This window comes from Microtus oregoni, unplaced genomic scaffold (assembly GCF_018167655.1).
Source record: "Microtus oregoni isolate MIOR12 unplaced genomic scaffold, Mior012 000097F_ref0000449, whole genome shotgun sequence".
NCBI lineage: Eukaryota > Metazoa > Chordata > Mammalia > Rodentia > Cricetidae > Microtus > Microtus oregoni.
The window spans coordinates 2,919,591-2,941,905 of NW_024544710.1; the positions used below are offsets into that span (position 1 = coordinate 2,919,591).

The 22,315-nt window shown below is 45.4% G+C and overlaps 1 protein-coding gene across 1 annotated transcript; it reads right to left on the minus strand.

The window, feature by feature from the left end:
- Nucleotides 1-3,537: 3,537 nt before the first annotated feature.
- Nucleotides 3,538-17,171, minus strand: LOC121442873 (doublesex- and mab-3-related transcription factor C1-like; the record flags this gene model as incomplete). The annotated part of the gene is made up of 7 exons (XM_041644518.1): nucleotides 17,127-17,171; nucleotides 16,198-16,295; nucleotides 8,813-8,970; nucleotides 8,342-8,400; nucleotides 7,895-8,031; nucleotides 3,807-3,867; nucleotides 3,538-3,624 (listed from the first exon to the last, which is right to left on the minus strand). Coding segments are annotated over exons 1-7 (645 nt in total), but the record flags the coding sequence as incomplete, so codon positions are not given.
- Between the last annotated feature and the right edge of the window lie 5,144 nt (nucleotides 17,172-22,315).

The window sequence follows — 22,315 nt, forward strand, 5'->3', positions numbered from 1 at the left end:
TTTACATCTGCTGGGAGCTCGCATTAGGAAATATTCCTAATATTTTGGAAGTTCTGCCGAACTAGGGCAGGCCCTATCCATGTGGCAGGCCACGTGTTGAAAGGCCCCTAGTCTACATTTCGAGATCTCTATGCTATGCTTAAAACTGGCTTCTGGGCTACAGTGGGTGTGTCTTGGTGAATCCCTTTTCTTTTCTATGCTATAGGGTTTTGGGGGACCCATTCGTACTTATTTTTGTCGTTTTTGGATTCCTGCTGAAGTCGTGAGCTTATACCAGGAATTCGAGTCCCAGGTTGTGGTCACTTCTGCTTGACTGTGCTTTCCTGAGGAGGAGATCTGTTTGTATCGGGACTCAGGGCATCCAATCTCTGCACCCCCTTTTGGACCTAAGAGCCATCTTGGTGGACTTGCCAAAATGGACCTAGGCCACATAGTTGGGCATAGACTCTAAAGTGGGCACTTAGAGTTTAAAGCCAGTTCCTCTCTTGCCCCTGTAAGCCTCTTACAAAAATCTTTTTAAACTGATCCTGTCTGATACAAATGAACAGAGCTTACCTATATATGTCCATGGTTTTTGGGCTCTGTGCTCTTGCCCCCAACTTAGTAGCCAGTGTCTCACAGCACCAGAGGCACTGGCCCCTCCTCCACTTCTTCAAGCCCACACTTCCCAACCCCCTCCTGTGTAGCAACATTCTTTCCCCTCTCTTCCCAATTTGGAGGTCAAAGGTCAACTTCCACCTTCCCCTCCCCCTCCTACCTCACTGCTCCACTCCTGGCTGCCTTCTGTGCACTGGGCTAGCCCCTCCCATACTCCCTTTTCTCTTCCAAATCTCTCTCAGGTAGAAAAGCAGCTAGGTTCCTTTTCTACTAATTAGTCTGCTTCCTCAGTCAGTACTAGATATTGGGAGAGAGTTTTTAAAAAAAAGGTTGATGATGATCCCCAAACTCTTATATAGGAATTGGTGAAAATGGCCTTTAAAGTTTTTTTTTTAAATTTATTTATTTATTAAGGATTTCTGCCTCGTCCCCACAACCGCTTCCCATTACCCTCCCCCTCCCCCGATCAAGTCCCCCTCCCTTTAAAGTTTTTAATGCCTGAGAGGAATCACTGAGTCTTCCCGAAAGACAAAGCTACAACAATCTACAGGCCCAGGCCTTAGCAGCTGCCCTAAGGTCACAGGAATGGGAACAAGGGAAGCCAACCACAGGGCTCTATCACGTGTGGCCTAAATGGTCATGTGGCACAATATGGCACAACACCTGCTCTGAGGTTGGACCCTATCTGCTAGCAACCTGGACACTAGAAATCACAATGCCCCAGTGTGGGCTTGTCCTCTATGCAAGCCATGGCCTGGTGAGGCCTGCAGTGCATGTGTTTGGAAAATCAATCAAAGATTCAGAATATTCAGGCTTTAAAAGTGTTCCTATAATTCCTAATAATTACCCGATGGGTTACTCTAGATAATGAATTATTGTGGCCATTTTTGGGAAAGCCATGTGACTGATGTCTGCTGCATCAAGTTTTGAACTTTTCACTCAATAATTAATTTAAAAAACTAAAGTATTTGCTCACTTGGGGCTTGGTGTAGGTAAACAATCCTCTGTGGTATTTTCTGACTCTATTTAAAAAGAGTTCGTGTTGTTCAGTGCCTACATCATGTTTATTATTATTTTTTCACACACACATATGCCTAGACACAGTGACAAATCTTCAGGATTCCACATGGATGATTACAAACAGGCGTGTGCCAGTGCATATACAATCACAGGACAAATAAAAACGCTGAGATGCAAACCCACTAAGAATCCCATTGATCGATCACATTGGATCACAAAATACTGGTTTTCTAAGAATCATAAAAAACCATTATTCCAAAGAAATAATGGATATAGTTCAACATCGATCTTCAGTCAAGTAGACTCCCTATATCATAAAAAGGCCTGAAAGTTTATAAAATTCTTTAACACTTAAAATAATAATTTTAAAAAGGCAGGCATGGTGGTACATGCCTGTAGTCCCAGCACTTGGGAGGTGGAGGCAGAAGGATTGGGAGTTCAAAGTCATTGTCAACTATATACTGAATCCGAGGCCAGGCTGGCTACATGAGAACTTGTTTCAAAAATAAACAATTTAGCCGGGCGGTGGTGGCGCACGCCTTTAATCCCAGCACTCGGGAGGCAGAGGTAGGCGGATCTCTGTGAGTTCGAGGCCAGCCTGGTCTACAGAGCTAATTCCAGGACAGGCTCCAAAGCCACAGAGAAACCCTGTCTCGAAAAACCAAAAAAAAAAAAAAAAAAAAAAAAAAAAAAAAAATAAACAATTTACAAATGTTAGTCATTTTAGACATGAAACAGGATACCACACAGGCAGTGCTCTAGAGAGGCCTCCTACTCCCGGCTCTCAGGTCAAGTAGGACATGCACTCCAGATGTCCAGAAAGTGAGACAGAGCTGGCAGGCTTTGGTGGCAGGCAGGAACTAGGAGACTGTGGTCCTCTCTCTCCATCACTACCTGAAAATAAAAGGAAAAGTCAGAGTCAGGTTACATACGTCTCCACGCAGTAAGCCCACACACTTTGGTGCCACACCGAATCTATGATTTGTCACTGAAACCAGAAACAAACACCCCCCATATCTCTGATCCTGGCTCTAGCGTTTCTCAGTCAGGGTCACCATTATTTTTGTCAATCCTGAGGTCTTCAGATAGGATTCTCCCCTTCTCAGAGATGTACTGTCTCTTCACACCCCTCCCCCATATTTTCTGACCCAGCCTGCATCACCCACTCTGCCAGACCTCTGTGAGAAGCTAGGTCTCCAGCTTCCTTCACTGTCCTTTGTTCTTTGATGCCCACCACCCAAAGTGGCTTCCCACTAACACACTTCATCAGGGTTTTTATTTAGGCTTCTCATTGGGGCTCAGCCTTCCCGTCCAGCCTCCCAACTATGCCATTTTCCTCTGAGCAGTGACCACATGGAGCAGTGAGCATGTCGGGAAACATTCTAACTGGAAAGCATCCAAGCTACAAGGGAAATGCCTTGAAGACGCCAGCATGATCTCGTTCCATTGCAGACCCTTATCCTCCATACATGTCTTCCCAGTCTTCCTCGGTCTCCAGTGGACTGAAGATATTGCCATGGGCTGCGAGTTATTACACCTAGTTCTATTCCTTCCCTTGACATGCCCTTGGACTCCAATAAGACTTGGCCACCTTGGACGGGGGCTCAGTCTACAGGGACATTTTGTTGCCACTGTGGTGCTGGTGGTTTTGTTTTTACTTCATGTCAGGCCATTTGCTGTTGAGCAAAAGCACTTCAGAACTGGTGATTCACCGAGAAGCCCCTGATTTCCATCTCCCACCTTGGACTGAGCATCTGAAATGCCTGATCCAGAAGGTCCAAATCCAGGTTTCCACATATTACCACAACCAGTTCACCACAACCCTTCCAATTTCCCAACAACCCCTACCCCAGGCTCCATCTTGAAGAAGACAGCTACCTGGCATGCTGCCACGATGTTGCAGAGAGGCAGAATCACAAGGATCCTGAGAGTTGGCCCTGCAGCCTCCAGCTTCCTCTGCCACTCTAAGAGAGCAACAACAGAATCCTGCTTGGTGGCATTAGGGACCTGCAAAGGAAATGGCATCAGATAATGGCATCTGGGAAACCACACCTCCTCTCACTAACACAGGTGCCCCTTTAAGTATCCAGTTCCATCCAGCACCCACCCCCACCCTAGGCTTTTTTGCTCTTCCCATTCACTAAGCTCATTCCCTCCCAGGGACCTGGACCCCACTACTTTGCCAGGACCTGTGGCTGCAGAAGAAGAGGGCCAGGGGTAGCACTGGGTTGCAGGGTCGCACTTGAAAATCTAGAAACAAGGAGAGGAGAGGCCAGGGGATGAAACCCTCTGGTGGAAACCTACTACTGGAACACTTGGCAGACCAGGGGTTTTCAAACCAGGCTGGGGAAATCTGAACGATTCCAAGATGTTTGTCCTTTTCAACCAGCCACCTTCTTGGCCTGTTTCCTTTTAAAACGTCTATATTTTTCTTGACATGCTAACTTCTACCAAATCTTTCTTCCCTGTGCTGCAATGAAGATGACAAAGAACCCAAAGAGACTATGCTCTAATCTGCACAGCCGCCAGAAAGATGGGTGTAGTAATAAGAGTTTATTATTATTACATATGGCAACCTTATTATTACATATGGCAACCACGAAGGGACAACTGCTTCCACATAAAGCCTGAGACAGCTTGGGAAGTAATTCTAGAACAAAATGAAAGCATTGTGCCTGGTTTCTTGGTAGCAGCAATTTCTCGGTTCTACTCTGCTTGCTAGAGGCAAGCAAGCGCCGCATCTAAGAGAGGCTTCCTGACTCAGCTTTAGCTGCAAAGCCTGCAGCTCATTAAGAGGTTCTGCCACGAAACACTTAAACGGTGTTGACGAAAAGCTGAACACATGCTTTTCAGTTTTTAGCCATAGCAGGAAAAAAGCTGCGCCGTTTAAAAATGCCAGCTTTCTGGGCTGTCCTGCCAGGGCAAACTCTGACTCTTTTACGCAGGCGGTTCATGCCTACAGCCAGTACCTCAGCCATGAGGCTGGAAAGCTAAGGAATGGACTGGATCTAGCTGGCAAAGCCACGCCTTTAGTCCTACTGAGCTTGCTTGGTAAATTAAAGATTCATGTGGTCAGAAAAAGAGAGATATACAGTAAAGAGAGATTCAAAGACAGAGAAAATTTCTGAATGGTTTAAAGTGTGTTAAAAATATATGCAGACTAAAATTTAAAGTTCTTAAAAGTAAAAAACAAAAAAAGGAAGAGAGTTGTTGTGTGTGGTAGCACACGCCTTTAATCCCAGTGCCTAGAAGGCAGAGGCAAACAGATCTCTGTGAGTTCAAGGTGTAGTAGCAAACACCTTTAATCCCAATGCCTGGGAGGCAGAGACAGGCGGATCTCTGAGAGTTCTAAGACAGCGTGGTCTACAGAGTTACTTCAGGTCAAAGATACAGAGAACCTGTCTCAAAAAGCAAAGAGTTAAAAGTAAAAATAAACAAAATAGAGGTTAAAACAAAGCTGCACAAAGATGGAAAATATACAGAGAATTTTGATACTGTATGCTATTATGCTCTCTTTGAATCGTTTGAATGCTGAGGAAGGACCAACAGCTGCTAAAAGATATTTATTTGTAGATGCTGCTGAGCTAATCCAACATGGATGTTTTGATGCCTTGGCTTTGAAATTTGGATCTAAGGACATGATACTTTGGAAAGGAGTTTCTTATTTTGTTTTCACAGAGGATGAGACGCTGTTTATTTCTTCTATTCCGATTTGGTATGATGGACCACGCCCTCCTGAAGGGTTGGTGTGAACACCTTCAGAAAATTGCTTCGCTCAACTGCCAACTGAGATGAAACTAGCACACAGGTTATACCATGAAAGACCTAATTAACGACGCCCCCATTCAGCAGGAAGCAGTTTGGAGAGAAAAAACTGCGCCCATGTTCCCAAATATGGTTTATAAACGTTCTTTTACATTTAAAGGGGGATATGATATAGGTATGAATAATTTGCATTAGTATAGATTTTGCTTTATTGATAGAGATTTAAGGTCAATTTTGTTATATATATAAGTGTTTCTGATTTTGATTAAGGTATCGTGATTGTGTAGTTTATTTAAATATGTACTGTATAATTAAGAAATATAGGTTGTTAATGGATAATCATCGATAATAGTAAAGCTTGTAGTCATGTTAGTTAGATTTTCTAGATATATAGAGATATAGTTTAGATAGATATTCTTCATGTCTTTCAAATATTACAGAATAGGACATTTAATGTTTTAATAACTGAGGACTTTTCATGACAATGAGACACTCTGCTCCTGGCAGCACCAATCTACTTCAAGAGGAAGATGGGCATCGAAGAGGCACCTTATGGAGTTTGATAGCCATTTGGGCAAGAAACTGCTCTTGCCTGGACTATTGCATAAACTGGACACAGAGAACCCGCAGAGAGGGGACTACTGAACTTGCCTAAGGTGAAATGATCTTTCGGGGTTCCTGATTCATTTTGAAAGAGTCTGCAAGACATTCTGCAGGACACAACAGATAGTGACTGAACTGACTTTGAATTTTCCTGCTTTATGGAAATGTCTGCTGGATACCATGGGCCTGAAGGCTGAAGATGGATGCCCCAACAGTACAAAAGAACTTTGGGTGACTGTCCAGGCAGCGAGATGTCTTTGTCATTTCTAGAGTTTGAAGTTTCTTAGTTCTTGTTTACTTAGGTAATATATCTTTCTGGAGTCTTTGATGGAGTTAAGAATAGTTAGTTATAGTTATAGTTTTCCTTAGTTATGATAAAGATTATTGTAACTTTTACTTGATAACTGTTTTGTTATATGTAATTTTGCTATGTTAAAGCCTTTTTTTTTGTTTAAACCGAAAAAGGGGAAATGATGGAGGAAGGTCATTGGCTAATAAAGGAACTGCCCTGGCCCATTTTATTGGTTAGAGGATAGGTGGGAGGAGTAAACAGAACAGAACGCTGGGAGGAAGAGGAAGTGAGCTCAGAGTCACGACAGCTCTGCTCTCAGGAGAAGACGCCTGAGAGAGACGCCATGCCCCACTCCCGGAATGAAGCTCTGACCCAGGATGGACATAGACTAGAATCTCCCCGGTAAGCGCACCTTGGGGTGCTACACACAGATGATTAGAAATGGGCTAAATTAATATGTGAGAATTAGCCTAGAAGAGAATGGGCCAAGCAGTAATTAAATGAATACAGTTTGTGTGTTGTTATTTCGGGGCATAAGCTAGACAGGCTGCCGGGGTGCTGGGAACGCAGCCCCGCCACTCTTATTACTACAGATGGGAGCCCCTCCTTTTTCAGGTACTGGCTCTTGCTTCCTTTTTTTCCCAGTCCACAGTGGTTATGAATTGATAAGTCAGTCTCTGTTCAAATGGTGTCAGTAACAGACAGGGACCGTGACAACTGCTAATGCCCCCCCCCCTTAACTGTATGAGCAGATCTGTGTCTCTGGAATGCTAGACGACTCATAATGGAGTCCCAGCTAACTGCAGACTCTCTAATTTGGCATCAAAGCCCAGGGAGATGCCTGGTTCCTGCCCTTTGTCTGCAGACACACTGCCAGGACATACTGCCCCTATATACCCACACAAGACGTGGGGTGCAAGGCATTTGAACTCATTGGACAGTAACTCAATGTGACCTTAGCTGATTGGGTAATGTATGCATATATGCCAGTGAACATACACATTGAACCAGATCTGCACCTTGATGCTGGTCTGTGGAGGAGGTCTGTTTCCCAGGAAGCTCTGTGACTCTGTCTTTCTCCCCTCTCCCCTACTGAGATGCTAATGAGAGGGGAAACCCACAATGAAGGACAAGCCAGGCCTTTCTCTAGGAAGTCTTCTCTATTGACTTTAGCATTCCTTTAGGCCTCTATAGCATTCCCCATCATGACCCCAAATTCCAACCGAATCTTCTCTCACATCCATCTGTTGTGATATGGAGCAACAGCCCAGGCTCATTCAGGGCTTCCTATGTGGTACACCTTCTTCTACTTCTCTTGTCAATGTCATGAACGTAGCCTGTTGTCCCAGAGTGGCTACCAGAAAACATAGACTTGGAAAGATGAAATCACTTATTGGAACCCTCAAGATTAGGAATTCTCAAGGCGAAGTGCCTTCTCTTCACTCCTCCTTCTGAGGTGATGCCTCCTCCTCCTCCACACTTCCTCTTCTCCTATTACATTTCTTCTTCCTTCTCCTCTTTCTCCTTTCTCATTTGCCAATCTCCCATGGCACCAACCACAGTGCTTAACATGGAGTAATATGGATACAGCTGGATTTAGGGCCATATTCAACTCACCTTTTGGGCCTGACAGATGGATCACGAGGTGCCCAGGAAAAAGAAATCGTTGGTTGCTGCTCCAATTTCACTGGAACATGGGGCAGAATTGCCCATTCTCTCTGCTGGCTAGGCATATGAGTTCCCTGAGAACTTCCCTGCCGGAGTAGAGACAATAGTAGGAATTTGGGTACCCAGCCTACCATGAAAAGAGGAGAGATGAACATGTTGTCAGATGACTACAGCAACTCAGAATGTCAGAACTTGAAGCCCTTGAAGATCATTGAGGCTTACCTTTAATTTTAATTTTCAGTTCACACTAAAATCCAGGAAGATGCAGTTAAACCTGAGCTCACATGGTAAATCACGGCCGATGTGGGGATGGAACCCAAGACTTTAGGACACAGTACAAAGGGTCAGGGGAGGAGCTTCTGGAATCACCTCCCATAAGCACCAGAGTCTCCTTACCTCCTGTGGAACTTTGTGGGACCTGGCCTCCCTCTTGTGCACAGTGCTCTCCTGCCCATCTGTAAAACACCAGGCACAGCTTACATAAGCCTCACTGACACCATCCTTCCAAATATTCCGGCCCCATTTGGAGGGTTTACCACACTATGCCTCTTTCCCAACTCTGGGGTTGCTTTCTTTTTCTAGTGAATGGCCACTGTGGAGCCTGATTCAATAGGGGCAGGAGAACACTCAGGGCTAAGTAGCAAGACAGTGATAAAAGTAACAAACTTACCACTCGGCAACAAATGTCTACCTACAGAAAATATAAGCAAGGGATGTGGACATTTCTCCAAAGCATTTAATTCCTAACATTGGTTTGATGAGCAATTACCAACAGTCCCACTGCAATCTCAAGACAGGGATGCTGACAGAATTACTCATGTTCCCTCCACCTAAATTCAGGTTCCTTCCCTAACCAAAGACACTCACTGCGGCTTTCTGCTACACCAGCCAGCTTCTTGCCATGCTTGTAGAATTTAGGGGCAACAGCCATATTCTTTATCAGTCCTTGATCCAGATACCTCTTCAGCCTTGTCCTCTGCTCTTTCTTTGAGGCGATCACAGCAGGCAAGAGCCCATGCTGTTCCCTAAAGTGAAGGATGGAAGGACCAAGGTTAGCAATGTGGAATAGGCCTGACCCTTACCTTGCCAGACATGACACTCACAAGAAGGCAGTGCCCTGTGACATTTGTGGCATGGAAGAGGCAGAAACGCTTTTTATCCCTGCTTTGGGTAGAGAAGCAGTGGTTGTAGAAGTTGTACAAGTGGCCTATAGGCCTTCTGAAGGCAAATTCTTTCCCCCGGGGAGCTCCAGTCTCATGCCCACTGTTACATGTGGAGTCAGAAAAGCAGCGGGGTACAGCAGGTATGAGTTATGCTGCATGGCTTTAGGATCAGGAGTGGGGGTCAGAGTAGCACCTGGGTCCCCTATCTCCAGGTTACTTACTCTGTCCTTAGAAAACTACATCTTCAGTGACTGGGACTTTCCTCTCTATTGTGCTCACTGTTGGACTAAGCTTTCACTTCCTCGTTTCCCTATGGCTTTCTCAATTTTCACCTAGGCCTTCTTATATAGTGCCCTTCCCAAAGTCCCACATATACGAAGCTCTTCACAGTCTCACAGATGTTCAACCTGATCATGAGTTTTTCTGTTTATCTTCTCTCCTCACAATCCATTTTCAGGCCCAGACAGTCCTGCATCTTCAACAATCACTACACTCCATCCATTCTGTCGCATCATTAATTGTCTTCCTCATGGCCTTCATTCTTTCACTTTCGGCCTGGGGTTTTATGTCCCATGCTCTCAGACAGGAGTCTCAAGAATGCCTTATTTCCCTTACCTTTTCATTAAGGTTGTTTGCACACTTAACCTCAATCTTGATTACCACCTGGATCCCCCTTTACACTGCCTGTCCTCTTGCTTCTCATAAGGAATCACATTAGGCTACTCAAGAAGGTGAGGGAGGGGGATCAGAACTTCCATACCATTCTGGGTTAACTAGGGGGACAGTATCTCAAAACAAAAAAAAAGGTATCATTCAACAATACATAACCTACATGAGATGTAAGCTAAGGACAGAAATAGACAAATCTTTAAAGCATACAAAGGGCAAAGTGAAATATGAGCAAGGAGGTCAAGACCACGATGGGGACACCCACTGAAATAGTTTACCTCAGATACTGGGAGCTCACCAACTCCAGCCAGACAGGGAAGGAACCAGATTACTACCAAATTAGACCCTGTGAATGTGGGACACAGCTGTACGGCTGAGGAAGACAAAAGGGCCCTGACAGTGGCACCAGAATTTATCCCTACTGCTGGTACTGGCTTTTTGGGAACCCGTTCTCTTTGGACGGATACCTTCCTCAGGCTAGATAAAGTGAGAATGCTCTTGGACGTTCCCAAAAACAATGTGAGCTGGATCCTCTGAGAATTGGGGGGTGGGTGTGCAGTAGATGGTACGGTGAAGGGAATGGAAGAACGGGACGGATTGGGAATTGGGATTGGTATCTAAGTGAAAAAAGACAGTTTACTTTTGAAAAAAAACAATACAACTAAAAATAGTGAGTGGTCATAAACTTGAGTGAGAGTGAAGTGGACATGAGAGGAATTGGAGGTGGAGAGGTAGGGGTGAAACTGATGTAGCCAAACTACTTGATGTGGAATCCCCTCTGTATGCTGTGAATAACATTGGTTAATAGAGAAGCTAAATAAGGAGAACCCAAAGAAAAACATATAGGCATCCTCCTGAATATTAACCTTCAGCAAGCAATGAAAGGAGACAGAGACCCACATTGGAGCACAGGACTGAATTCTCAAGGTCCAAATCAGGAGCAGAAGGAGAGAGAGCACGAGCAAGGAACTCAGGACCATGAGGGGTGCACCCACACACTGAGACAATGGGGATGTTCTACTGGGAACTCACCAAGACCAGCTGGCCTGGGTCTGGAAAAGCCTGGGATAAAACCAGACTCTCTGAACATAACGGAAATGAGGACTACTGAGAACTCAAGAACAATGGCACTGGGTTTTTGATCCTACTGCACGTACTGGCTTTGTGGGAGCCTAGGCAGTTTGGATGCTCAACTTACTAGACCTGGATGGAGGTGGGGGGTTCCTTGGACTTCCCACAGGACAGGGAACCCTGATTGCTTTTCGGGCTGAGTAGGGGGGGACTTAACTAGGGGAGGGGGAGGGAAATGGGAGGCGGTGGCTGGGAAGAGACAGAAATCTTTAATAAATAAATTAATTAAAAAAAATAAAGGAAACTGGCTTGGCCTGATTGGGCAGCGTAGAGCAAGGCAGGGAAAACTAAACTGAATAATTTTTAAATAACAAGACTTATGGTTGGACTCAGGAGATGACTCATCAAGTGAACATGCTTGCCATACAAGCCTGACAACCTGAGTTTGATCCCCCTGGGCCCAGAGAAAGGCCTGATGAGGTATCCTGGAAGAGAAATCACAGAACACTTGTAGTGAGATGGGAAGCAGCCCTGGAAGCTTCCTTTCTGCTAGCTAGCATTTACAGTACTAGAAGGTACTATGCAGGCTGCTGAGAGGAAGACCTCCTCAATATTCTTCCCTAGCTGTGAACCCTGTGAACTGCAGAAATGATCACCATGGCTATATATGTCCCTGGGTACCATAGTAAAATGTGTTACAGGGATAAACTGCTTTCTGATTGGTTTTAAGGCCTACAAATCTGGCCAAGAATCCATGGTTGGAGAGCTCAAAGGTCCCAACGTAAATCTGCTATGGTGATTTTACTGAATAGAAATAGTAGGCCTTATTCTTGAAATTTGTATATTTCAACCCATAGACTAGTGTATCTCCCAGACCCTGTCAGAGAAGTGTCTGTGTTTGAACAGTGAATGCCGATTAACTAAGAAACCTGTAACCATTCACGGTGTGGAGAACAAGTGATTATGGGATGCTAAGTCACAAATGGGACATCTATGTCATACACACCCCCAAGGCTATCCCTGGAAGAGGGGGAGGAAACATAAGACTCAGTGGTAGAGGAGGACAAGAATGAGATAATGTCGTCAAGAGACGCCAGGACTACTGCGTCCATGAACTCACAGCAGCTGTGGCTGCCCACCCAAGACCTGCACCAAAAAAAGTCAACATTCGACTATGAAGCAGGAAGGGGTTCTTGAGGGCCCACCTGTAACTGAGGTGTTATGGAGGTGTTGATGTCTTCTGGGGAAGGAAGAGTCATGATTTCTTTTAAGGCTGTGGCTACTGGTAAGGTGACCAAGCTCGGGTAGATGGCCTCATCGCCAGAAGTATTGGGAGAGCCCAAACTGGAGCCAATGGGTTATGAAAACAAACAAACCAAAAAATAGTACTAGAGAGATGGCTCAGCAGTTATGAGTGTGTACTACTTTTGTAGAAGACCCAAGTTCAAATCCAAGCATTCACAACAGGAAATTGTTCATAATCTCTAACTCCAGCTACAGGGGATCCAACATCTTCTTCTGGCCTTCTTGGATACCAGCAGACACATGCAAAAGGCCCCATGTACATATATATTAATAAAAACTCTAACAGAATAAAAGGTAAGAGTTGGGGAGGTAGGGGTGGGCTTGGGAAGAGTTAAGGGGAGGAGTTGAGGGTAAATGTGATCAAAACACATTATATGAAATTCTCAAAGATGTAATAAAACTATTAAAAATATAAAGCAGCACAAGAAGTATTACAGACAAGTATTTCTCATGAACATAGATGCAAACCTCTCATGAAATGTTAGCAGTTTGAATCAGTGTATGGAAAAACATTCATTAACAAGTACACTTTACTCTAGGAATGCAAGACCATTTTACTATTAATTTTTCTTAGGTTTATTTATTTATGTGTGTGTGCGTATTATACCTGCCTGTACATATGCGCACCATTTGCCTGGTGTCCTCGGAGGTCAGATGAGGACACCAGATTCCCTAGAAGTGGAGTTCCAGGTGGTCATGAGCCACTTTGTGGGTTCTGGGAGTTGAACCCAGATTCTCTGCTGGAGTAACAAGTGCCCATAACTACTGAGCCATCACTCCAGTCCCTAGTTTGACACTTAAATACCACAAATAAAGCTAGCCTGGAGGTGCATTCCTATAATATTATTAGCACACAGGAAGCTGTAGCAAGTGGAACACCATAGGTTGGAGGCCAGACTGGGCGACACTGTGAATTCCAGCACTTTGTCTCCTACAGAGTAAGACTGTATATAAAAAGAAAGGGCAGGAAAAGAAATCCATGAATGAATTTTACTGTATTAGTGGGATAACATCAGAGTGGTCACTAAGATGTGTGCCGGAAAGGGGATGTGATAATCTGAAAACTCCAGTGATAAAAACATCAAAAAAGAAGGTATGCTAATTTAGGAACATAGGGGAATATTCTCAATCCCATAATATCTATCTGTAAAGAAACAAAAAGCAAAAAACAAACCATACAGGAAATGTTTCATGGTGAAATGCTAAATACACTTCTATTATTTTTTTATGATTTCACACAAAATAATGGGCCTAATGACATTTTCACAATGGTGTATTATACTTTGCTCACATTGACCCCCATTACCCTCTGCTGTTCCCTGTCCATTGAGTCCCCTTCATCCATATAGAAAGGATCCCTTGTACTTCCAGGTCCTGCATACACACCCTTATCACATTTACAGTGGAAGGTTGATTCCTCACATCCAACAACATATGACACCTATCTTTTTTTTTCTATATTACCTTCTTTTCACACCCTTGGCTTTCCCTTCTTCCCTCAAATGTTCTCACTTTTACCTTGATGTATGGTCTAGGTTGTATTGTGACAGAAAACACGTGATAAGGGAAAGACAGAAATTTCCTGTCAATATCTAAGAAATGTGGCAGAATGTTGCTCCAGATGCTCACCACATGCACCCAGCATCATTCTTTAAGCCATAGCTGGTTCAGTCAGGCATGAACTGTAGACAGAGGCACATAGATTCAAAATGAAAAGGGGGAATCTTGAGGGAGGGGCAATCTGGGAGAAGTGGAGGATGGGAATAAACGTGATAACTGTGTGAAATTTTCAAAGAATATTTTTTGAGGGGTGCAATGAACTTTATTGATGGTATTCAAGAGAGTAGGGCTCCCTAAGCCCCCTCCTGCTATTCTGGGGGTCTGGGATGGAAACTGTGACGGAGATGCTCAGTGTTAAGGGTTAGTTAGGACAGGGACTGCTCAGCAGCCGAGGACCTCTCTCTTGCTGTGTCCTTGCTGGGATGGGTGGTCCAGGGCGGGCTTCTTACTCCTTGGAGGCCATGTAGGCCATGAGGTCCACCACTCTGTTGCTGTAGCCGAATTCATTGTCGTACCAGGAAATGAGCTTTACAAAGTTGTCATTGAGAGCAATGCCAGCCCCAGCATCGAAGGTGGAAGAGTGGGAGTCACTGTTAAAGTCACAGGAGACGACCTGGTCCTCAGTGTAACCCAGGATGCCCTTTAGTGGGCCCTCGGATGCCTGCTTCACCACCTTCTTGATGTCATCATACTTGGCAGCTTTCTCCAGGCGGCATGTCAGGTCCACGACGGACACATTGGGGGTAGGAACGCGGAAGGCCATGCCCTTGAGCTTCCCGTTCAGCTCTGAGATGACTTTGCCCACAGCCTTGGCAGCGCCAGTGGACGCAGGGATGATGTTCTGGGCAGCACCATGGCCATCTCGCCACAGCTTCCCAGAGGGGCCATCCACTGTCTTCTGGGTGGCCGTGATGGCATGGACTATTGTCATGAGTCCTTCCACGATGCCAAAGTTGTCATGGATGACCTTGGCCAAGGGGGCTAAGCAGTTGGTGGTGCAGGAAGCGTTGCTGACAATCTTGAGGGAATTGTCATACTTGTCATGGTTCACACCCATCACAAACATGGGGGCATCGGCAGAAGGGGCGGAGATGATGACCCTCTTGGCCCCACCCTTCAAGTGGGCCCCAGCCTTCTCCATGGTGGTGAAGACACCAGTAGACTCCACAACATACTCGGCACCGGCATCCCCCCATTTGATGTTGGCGGGATCTGGCTCTTGGAAGATGGTGATGGCCTTCCCGTTGATGACAAGCTTCCCATTCTCAGCCTTAACTGTGCCTTTGAACTTGCCGTGGGTGGAGTCATACTGGAACATGTAGACCATGTAGTTGAGGTCGATGAAAGGGTCATTGATGGCAACAACGTCCACTTTGCCAGAAGTGAAGGCAGCCCTGGTAACCAGGCGTCCAATACGGCCAAATCCATTCACTCCGACCTTCACCATCGTGTCTCTGGAACGAGGCTGGCACTGCAGGAAAAGAAGCGGCTGTCTCTAGAACAGGGAGGAGCAGAGAGCCTCAAAGAATATTTTTAAAAATATTTCCAGAAACCATGAAAAGTCATCACCTGGTTGTTAGAAACGGTTTTGGCAAAGCTAGAAGATAAATTAGTATGAAAACAACAATAAACTACAAACAAATACACCAAAAGAGAATTTTTTAAAATGACAGTAACATTAAAATAAACAAAATATCTGTGAAGAATATGGGCACAAGCACTGGAACATTTGTTTAGAGAAAACTATTAAAATCTTGCTAATAGGTATTAAAATAAAGTATGCTCTGCTCACTGTTTAAAGCACTCAAAAGTTTTCCACTCTCTGTAATCATCAAGAGAAGGAAAAGTTATCGCTCAAGGATCTATAGCAGTGCTTATGACATAAAAGGGCCAACGACATGTGGAAGAGGACAAAGATGGAGAATGGCTGAACCCCAGCATTTCACTATCATGCTCCAACACGGAGGTAAGCACCACAGCACGGAGTCACCTTAGGACAGGACACACACTCCAGTGAGATCAGAGGCAGGTCACAGACAGCACTACATAGACTCCACGATAATAGGAAATGGGACAGAAAAAGTGGGTGCCCTGAGGGGAAAAAGCAAACAAAGATCGATGGCTCCAACAGATTCCAAGATGTAACCCAAAGTGAATCTCGATTCTAAGAGTAAACTGCTAACCTTTAATACCTACGACCTGAGGACTGTCCTGCACAAATACTTTCCATCATTCACCAGAAGCAGATGCTCAGATATGCGGGTAACCTGCACAGAGCAAAAGCCTCAGAGAGAAGAAGTAGGGTCCAGGCCTTCCAGCCTCACAGCGCCATGACCAGACGTTGTTCTGGAATTTTATGAACGCTTTGAACCATGCACCAAGAGAGCACCATGAGAAACCTCACAGTCCTAACTAAACAGGGCGACCACAGACAGGCATCATGAGCACGTTTGTCAGCGGAGACCCCACGCAAAGTGAACTCACCATGTACCCGAAGTCTTCGGCATTTTCAGTTCAGCCTGCAGAACTTCATTCAGGCTGGCCAGAGTGAAGGTGAAATGCAGAGGAAGAAACAGAAAGTTCTGGGGGCGGGAGTTAGGACGAAGGTCATGCTCCAGAAATGTATCTACTGGTTGAGCAGAATGTACTGAACTGAAGCAGGGAGGAACCATGGGCAGGAACAATGGGGCTTAGGGCCATGGAGGGGTGGAGATTAGGGCTATGCAGGGGGCAGGTCTCGGTTCCACAGCCAGCACAGTGGGGACCTCAGCAGAACTGTGGATAAATGTTCTGAGTGGGGCGTCACACTCTAGGAAGATGATATCCTTTCCCTTCTTTCCACCCCCTGGGCAGGTGAGCTTCATGTTCATGTGCTCTGGAACATCCTCCAGGGGTACTGGGGTTCTTCAGGCCAGGGCTCTCAACTTTTCCATCCTCAGCACCTCAACCAGTAGTGCAGATACACATCACAGTACCCACCTGAGGTAATGGACAACAGTCATGAGGGACCGCAAACATGAGGTCTCAACTCTCTTTTTCAGACTGTGAGAAACCCACAACAATACTTCCAGGAAGGTAATGTCTTTGCTCACAACATGGAGGACTCATCCAATGGCCCAAGAGGAACCGGGAAGGCTGCTCCTCCAAGAAGGCCCTGGAAGGGTCGGTTCCAGAGAGCCCTGGCACGTGTGTCCAAGTTCTTCAGGTGGGGCTCTGAGTCAGCCTGCCTCTTACCAATCATAACAAGTTGCAATTACTCTCTCCCTCTCCCCTAGAGAACACCCCAGCCCTCCTCTCCATTCCCACAGGGCTTGTGAGGGTCCACTTGTCTCTCTGTTTCCTTCTCGGGAGAGGCCGCTGGGCAGAAAAAGGCCGAGTACGGGGCCATGGCGTTCTGCTGCCCAGGCCCTTACCCCCCTGAGAATCTTGTTCAGTGCGGTTGAAATAAAGGCCGTCATGCTTTACAATGTTTTGGCTTCATTATATTTTATTTACATTTCCTACTGACATCAACTTAAGATGTGCTGGGGATGATGTCTTGGTGATGGGGGTGGGATATCTTGGAGGGGAGAGCAAGTGTCTTTCTGAGTTCTCCTAGGACATCAGGTTCCCCCTCTGAGGCAAAGATACTTGCTCCGGTCTTTGTAGCAAAGCAGTCTCACTCAGAACTGTTTCTATATCACAGCTGGCACCTCTGACCCACACTTCCATACATCCAGGAGGAGCAGTTTGCAGGCCTCTCCCCTTGCAGTCTATGCAGACTTCATAGCTGAGAAGTCTTGAGCAGAGATTATGGGAGAGGGACGCATACACAAGGAATACGTGGAGCCTTTAAAAGGGCTTTAGACTTTTTGCTCACAACACCACCCAAGCACCCACAGTTCCTTGGGACAAGACAGGTTCCAAAAAACAGCCTTGTTTGTCTCTACTACACAAGGTCACTCTCCACTTTATGAGGGTTTCTTGTCTTCCTAGGGCGACCCTGAAAGGTCTTGAAACATTTATCCCAGGTCAAGGCTGCATTGAGGATAAAACACAACTCATCTTTACCCTTAGGCAGTTTTACTGACCTATAAAATGTATTTTGACTACAGGAGGACATAAATAGGACACAGAAATCACAAATACCATCTCCCTTCAAATGACAATCTCCAATATGCTTCAAACTAATGGAGTAAAAAAATGCTTGACCAGGACCAGCTGTAAGAAACCAATGTCCTTCCTTGCTGTGAAGGGGTGGGTCCTTCCTTGCTGAGAGAAGGAGGGGGTTCTCAGAGGCCAGAATGTGTACAGGGAGACAACAGAATTTCAAGCTTCAAGCCCTTCTCTCTACTTCTGTAGGACAGCCAGAGTGGGACCCACAGATAGAGAATAGTTGGAGTTTGTATTGGTTATGTTTTTCATTGCTTTCAAAAATAGCTCACAGAAAGAATATATTTTAGCTCACAGATTAAAAGGGTCTAATCCAGGCTGCAGGGGAATGTGGAAGATTTCACAGTGGCAGGAGCAGGCAGCCGAGACTCCACAACTGGGTAAAAACAGAATGCATGGAGGAGGGGACACTGGCAATTGCTTTTTCATTTTTATTCACTCCTGGAACCCAGTCCATGTAATGATGCAGTCCACACTCCCGGGCAGTCATTCTCTCTACAGATAAATGTTTCTGGGAACATCCTCCCAGACATCCTTGGAGATGTGTCTCCCAGTTGATTCCAAATCCAGTCCGATCGACATCACCGACTAACCATCACCAAGTAGCTAATCCCAGTGTGATCAATGACTTAGAAGTGATCTTTCTGTGGCAGGTCTGATGGGCTGAGCATCATCTCCCCTCACAGGTCCTCTGTCTACTGACTTTGGTCCTGTGATTGTGGTTTCTATTAACCCCATACGCTTAAAGCAAGCTGGGGAGAAGTGGCCTGTTTCAACCCATGTCTTAGGGTCCTAGAATTGATTGAAGACAGATAGGAACTCAAAGCAGGAACTGAAGCAGAGGCCATAGGAAAGGCTTCTCGTTGCCGAGCTTTTGTGGTTTTCTCGGGCTACTTTCTTTACTTTGCTTACATAGCACAGGATCACTTGCCCATGGATGGCACAGCCCCAGCTGGCTGGTTCCTCTGCCAGCAAGTGTTCATCAAGGAGACCTGCACACCAGTCTGATGGAAGGGTTTCCTCCACTGTGGTTCCCTCTTCTCAGATGACCCTCGTTTGTGTCAAGTAGATCCAAACTCAGCTGAGAATGTGAGCTCTGTGTCACAACTTCTCCAGTCCTAGCCGAACCTCAGATACATGGCTCGGCACTACCAACCCAAAAGAGAATTAGAAATTTCACCTCCCAAGAGAAAGGCAGTCTGCCCAGAGGTTATGCCTTCTGAGTTTGTCAACCTCTCTATGTCCATGTGTGTGAGTGGGGGGGGGGTGCGAAGGGAGTGGAGAAGAAAGGGAGAAGAGACAGAAATGAAACAACGAATGTCTATTGAAATAATTGGTGATATTTGGTTCCTTTCAGTAGCTGATCTAGAACGCAGAAACAGAGGTGGGATAAAGGCAGCTGGACAGATGCATAAGAAGCCTTCACATCTGTCCCTCCGACCAGACAGAGACCCATCCTGCCCAACACCTCCCAAGCTGACTAATCGTGACCACAGAACTAGCTGTCCACTGCCCACACAGGGCTCACTGGGATACTCAGCACTACATTTTGTTTTCCAAATGACGTACCTCTGCTGTTGATCTCAGCTCTTGCCACAATCACCTAGCATGGTCCTTTTAGGTCAGCAGTCCTCAACCTGTGCGTCTCGATCCCTTGGAGGTTGCATAGCAAACATTCTACATACCACATGTTTACCTTATGATTCATAACAGCAGCAAACTTGGAGTTATGAAGTAGAAAATAATTGTATGGTTGGGGTCACCACCAGGTGAGGAACTGTACTAAGGGATTACAACATAAGGAAGGTTGAGACACACAGTTCTAGGCTTTGGTGGCCCTGTGTCCTGCCTCCCACTCTACAGAACTACAGAGTCCCGACTTCCGGGGAGAAGATACTTGCCACTGCCCACCCCAGTCACAAGTGACTCTCTGTACTCTCTCCAAGAGCACTCTCTTCTCCTAGCCTGTGAACTAGGGCATGACCAGTTTAAGTGTTGCCACTTCTAAGGGCTCAGCGCTTGTGGGTTTTGAGCCCTGGGTTCTCACAGCTGTGTCGATGTATCCCCCCCCCAGCTTTCTCAAAAATAAAAAATCTCAAAATTAAAATTGTATGCTTTTGGGTTTCCAGGTGTGTAAACCATTGTGACACGACTACTACGATCAAGGTAAATCCCATCAGTCACCCTCAGAGTCACCATTATTCCTCTGTGGAGAAAGCATTTACGATCTTCCACCATGCACATTTCCTGTACAGTGAAGTCGTAAACAATAGATGCTGAACATACATGTTTGATATGTATTTAAACTTAAAAATTTGTATCTTATAGGAACAAAAAGTAGAACGTGTTGAAATGGTTAAATAAGTTTTATAGTGTAGGGTTAAGCCCAGCCTTAGGGGGCGTGTTTGCCTCGGGCTAATGTTTACCTATAAATCTGCTGGGCATGCACCCAGCCGCCCCTTCTGCTTCCTGTTCTCCGTGGGAACAGTGGTACTTTAAGTCTATTTCCCCCATTATAGCTATATATATTTTTTACAATCTGTCTGCATTCATTTACGCCGCTACATCTTGGCACCCAGTGAGGCTTTGTGGATAACCGCCCCGAATCAGAGCCTCCTGGGGGCGACCGCTGGGAGCCAGTGGCACCCCCCACTCCAGAGGCCTCTCTCTTCTCTCAGATTGTACTCTCTCAGCACTGCTCCTTGCCAGTTCGCTTCTTCCCAACTTACAGCGGCAGAAGCAGCTGAGATTCTGAGTCACTGAGCATCTACAGCTACTCTATTTTTCCTGGCGCCTGCCAGAAAGTGGGCAAACGGGACGGGAGACTTAGCCCCGGCAGTTTGGAATCTGTCCTACCCTGCCCGACAGCGCTGCTCTGTGTCCCCTCCCTGTGGGTGGCTTTGTTCTGCCTTGGCTCTGCCGGGCTTCCTGGCCTTCCCCCCCACTTGCTATTTATCAGTCTGGTGTCCGCTCCAACTTTCGGTTTTGAGCCAAGTGTTTCAAACTTCGGCCAGGTGGACTCAAGTGGACTCTTTCGCCACCACTGGCAGGTAAAAAGAAATTTTTTTCTTTTATAAATAAAATGTCTGAAAACATTACCATTCGAGACTTTAACAGAATTTTTGAGTGTACCATGTGGGAGATTTTACAGGAGGTGTCTGTCATCCCACATCTATGGATCTTTCTGGGATTCGCAGTTTTCCTTGGTACTATGTGGTTTGATAATAGAAATATGATAAAGTCTTTACGAGACGAATCCAGGATTCTTAAGGCAGAGGTTGAACGTTTAAAAACAATTGAGAATGACAGCAATCTTCTCAAGAATCAGTTTGAAGTTCTCCAGGAAGAGAACAGATCTTTGTTTAACATGACTCGGTCAACTGAGCAAAATTTAGAAAAGGTACAGGCTGATGTTAAGGAGAAATTCATTACTATGGAAGAAGGAACAGCTGAATTAGATCGTAAGTTCCAGCAGTCCCTTTCTGTAGGAACTGAAACATTAACTGAGAGGATCAAAACTGCTGAATGTGACAATCGAATTTTGTCTAAAGCTTATGAAAGATTGGCGGAAAGATTGTCAATACAAGAAGGCATGGTTTATGCCATAAAAATTATGTCCAAAGATGAGAAGTTATCTCTAATGGACAAACTTCATACTTTAGAATACTCAATGAAGGCTTTGGAACATAATTCTGGACAGGAAATTCAGACATTGCAGAAGGCAATGGTGAATAGAATTGAAAAGATTGAGGAATTTCTAAATTCTGATGAAGAAGAGCAAAGGATAGAAAGGCAAATTTTAACTACATCTGTGGGTAAATCCCTCGGGGACAATTTCCACAAAACTCTACCTACAGCTCTACCTGCCTTTCCAGTAATAACAACAGAGAAGGTGATTGGTTCCAGAAACCCTAGGGTCATCTAGGAAGATACACGGGAGCCTGTCCATACGAATGATCTCAAAGAAATTAAACAGGCAGTCATGACTTTTGGGATGCATGCCTCTTTTGTTAAAGAGATGCTAAAATCTTGGGCCACAACAAGCAGAGCAACCCCCTCAGACTGGCTTCAGCTGAGCTCTGCAGTACTTGAGAGTGGACCGCAACTGAAATGGAAATGCTTATTCAGGCAAGAGGCTAGACTTTTAGAACAGCAGGAAAAAGTGAAGGGAATTGATATTTCCCTAGACAAAATTGTAGGTGAAGGGCTCTTTTCCGACCCTCAGGAACAAGCTAATTTGGATGAAAACACACTCTCCATGTGTACTACAGCAGCCTTAAGGGCTTGGGACAGGGTACAAGACCCAGGACAGAGAATGGAATCATTTGTCAGAGTTAAACAGGGTCAGAGAGAAACCTTTAGTGACTTTTTACAAAGACTAACTAAGGCCATACAAATAGGGATATCTGACCCAGAAGCAAGACATATAATGATTGAGTCTTTGGCGAAT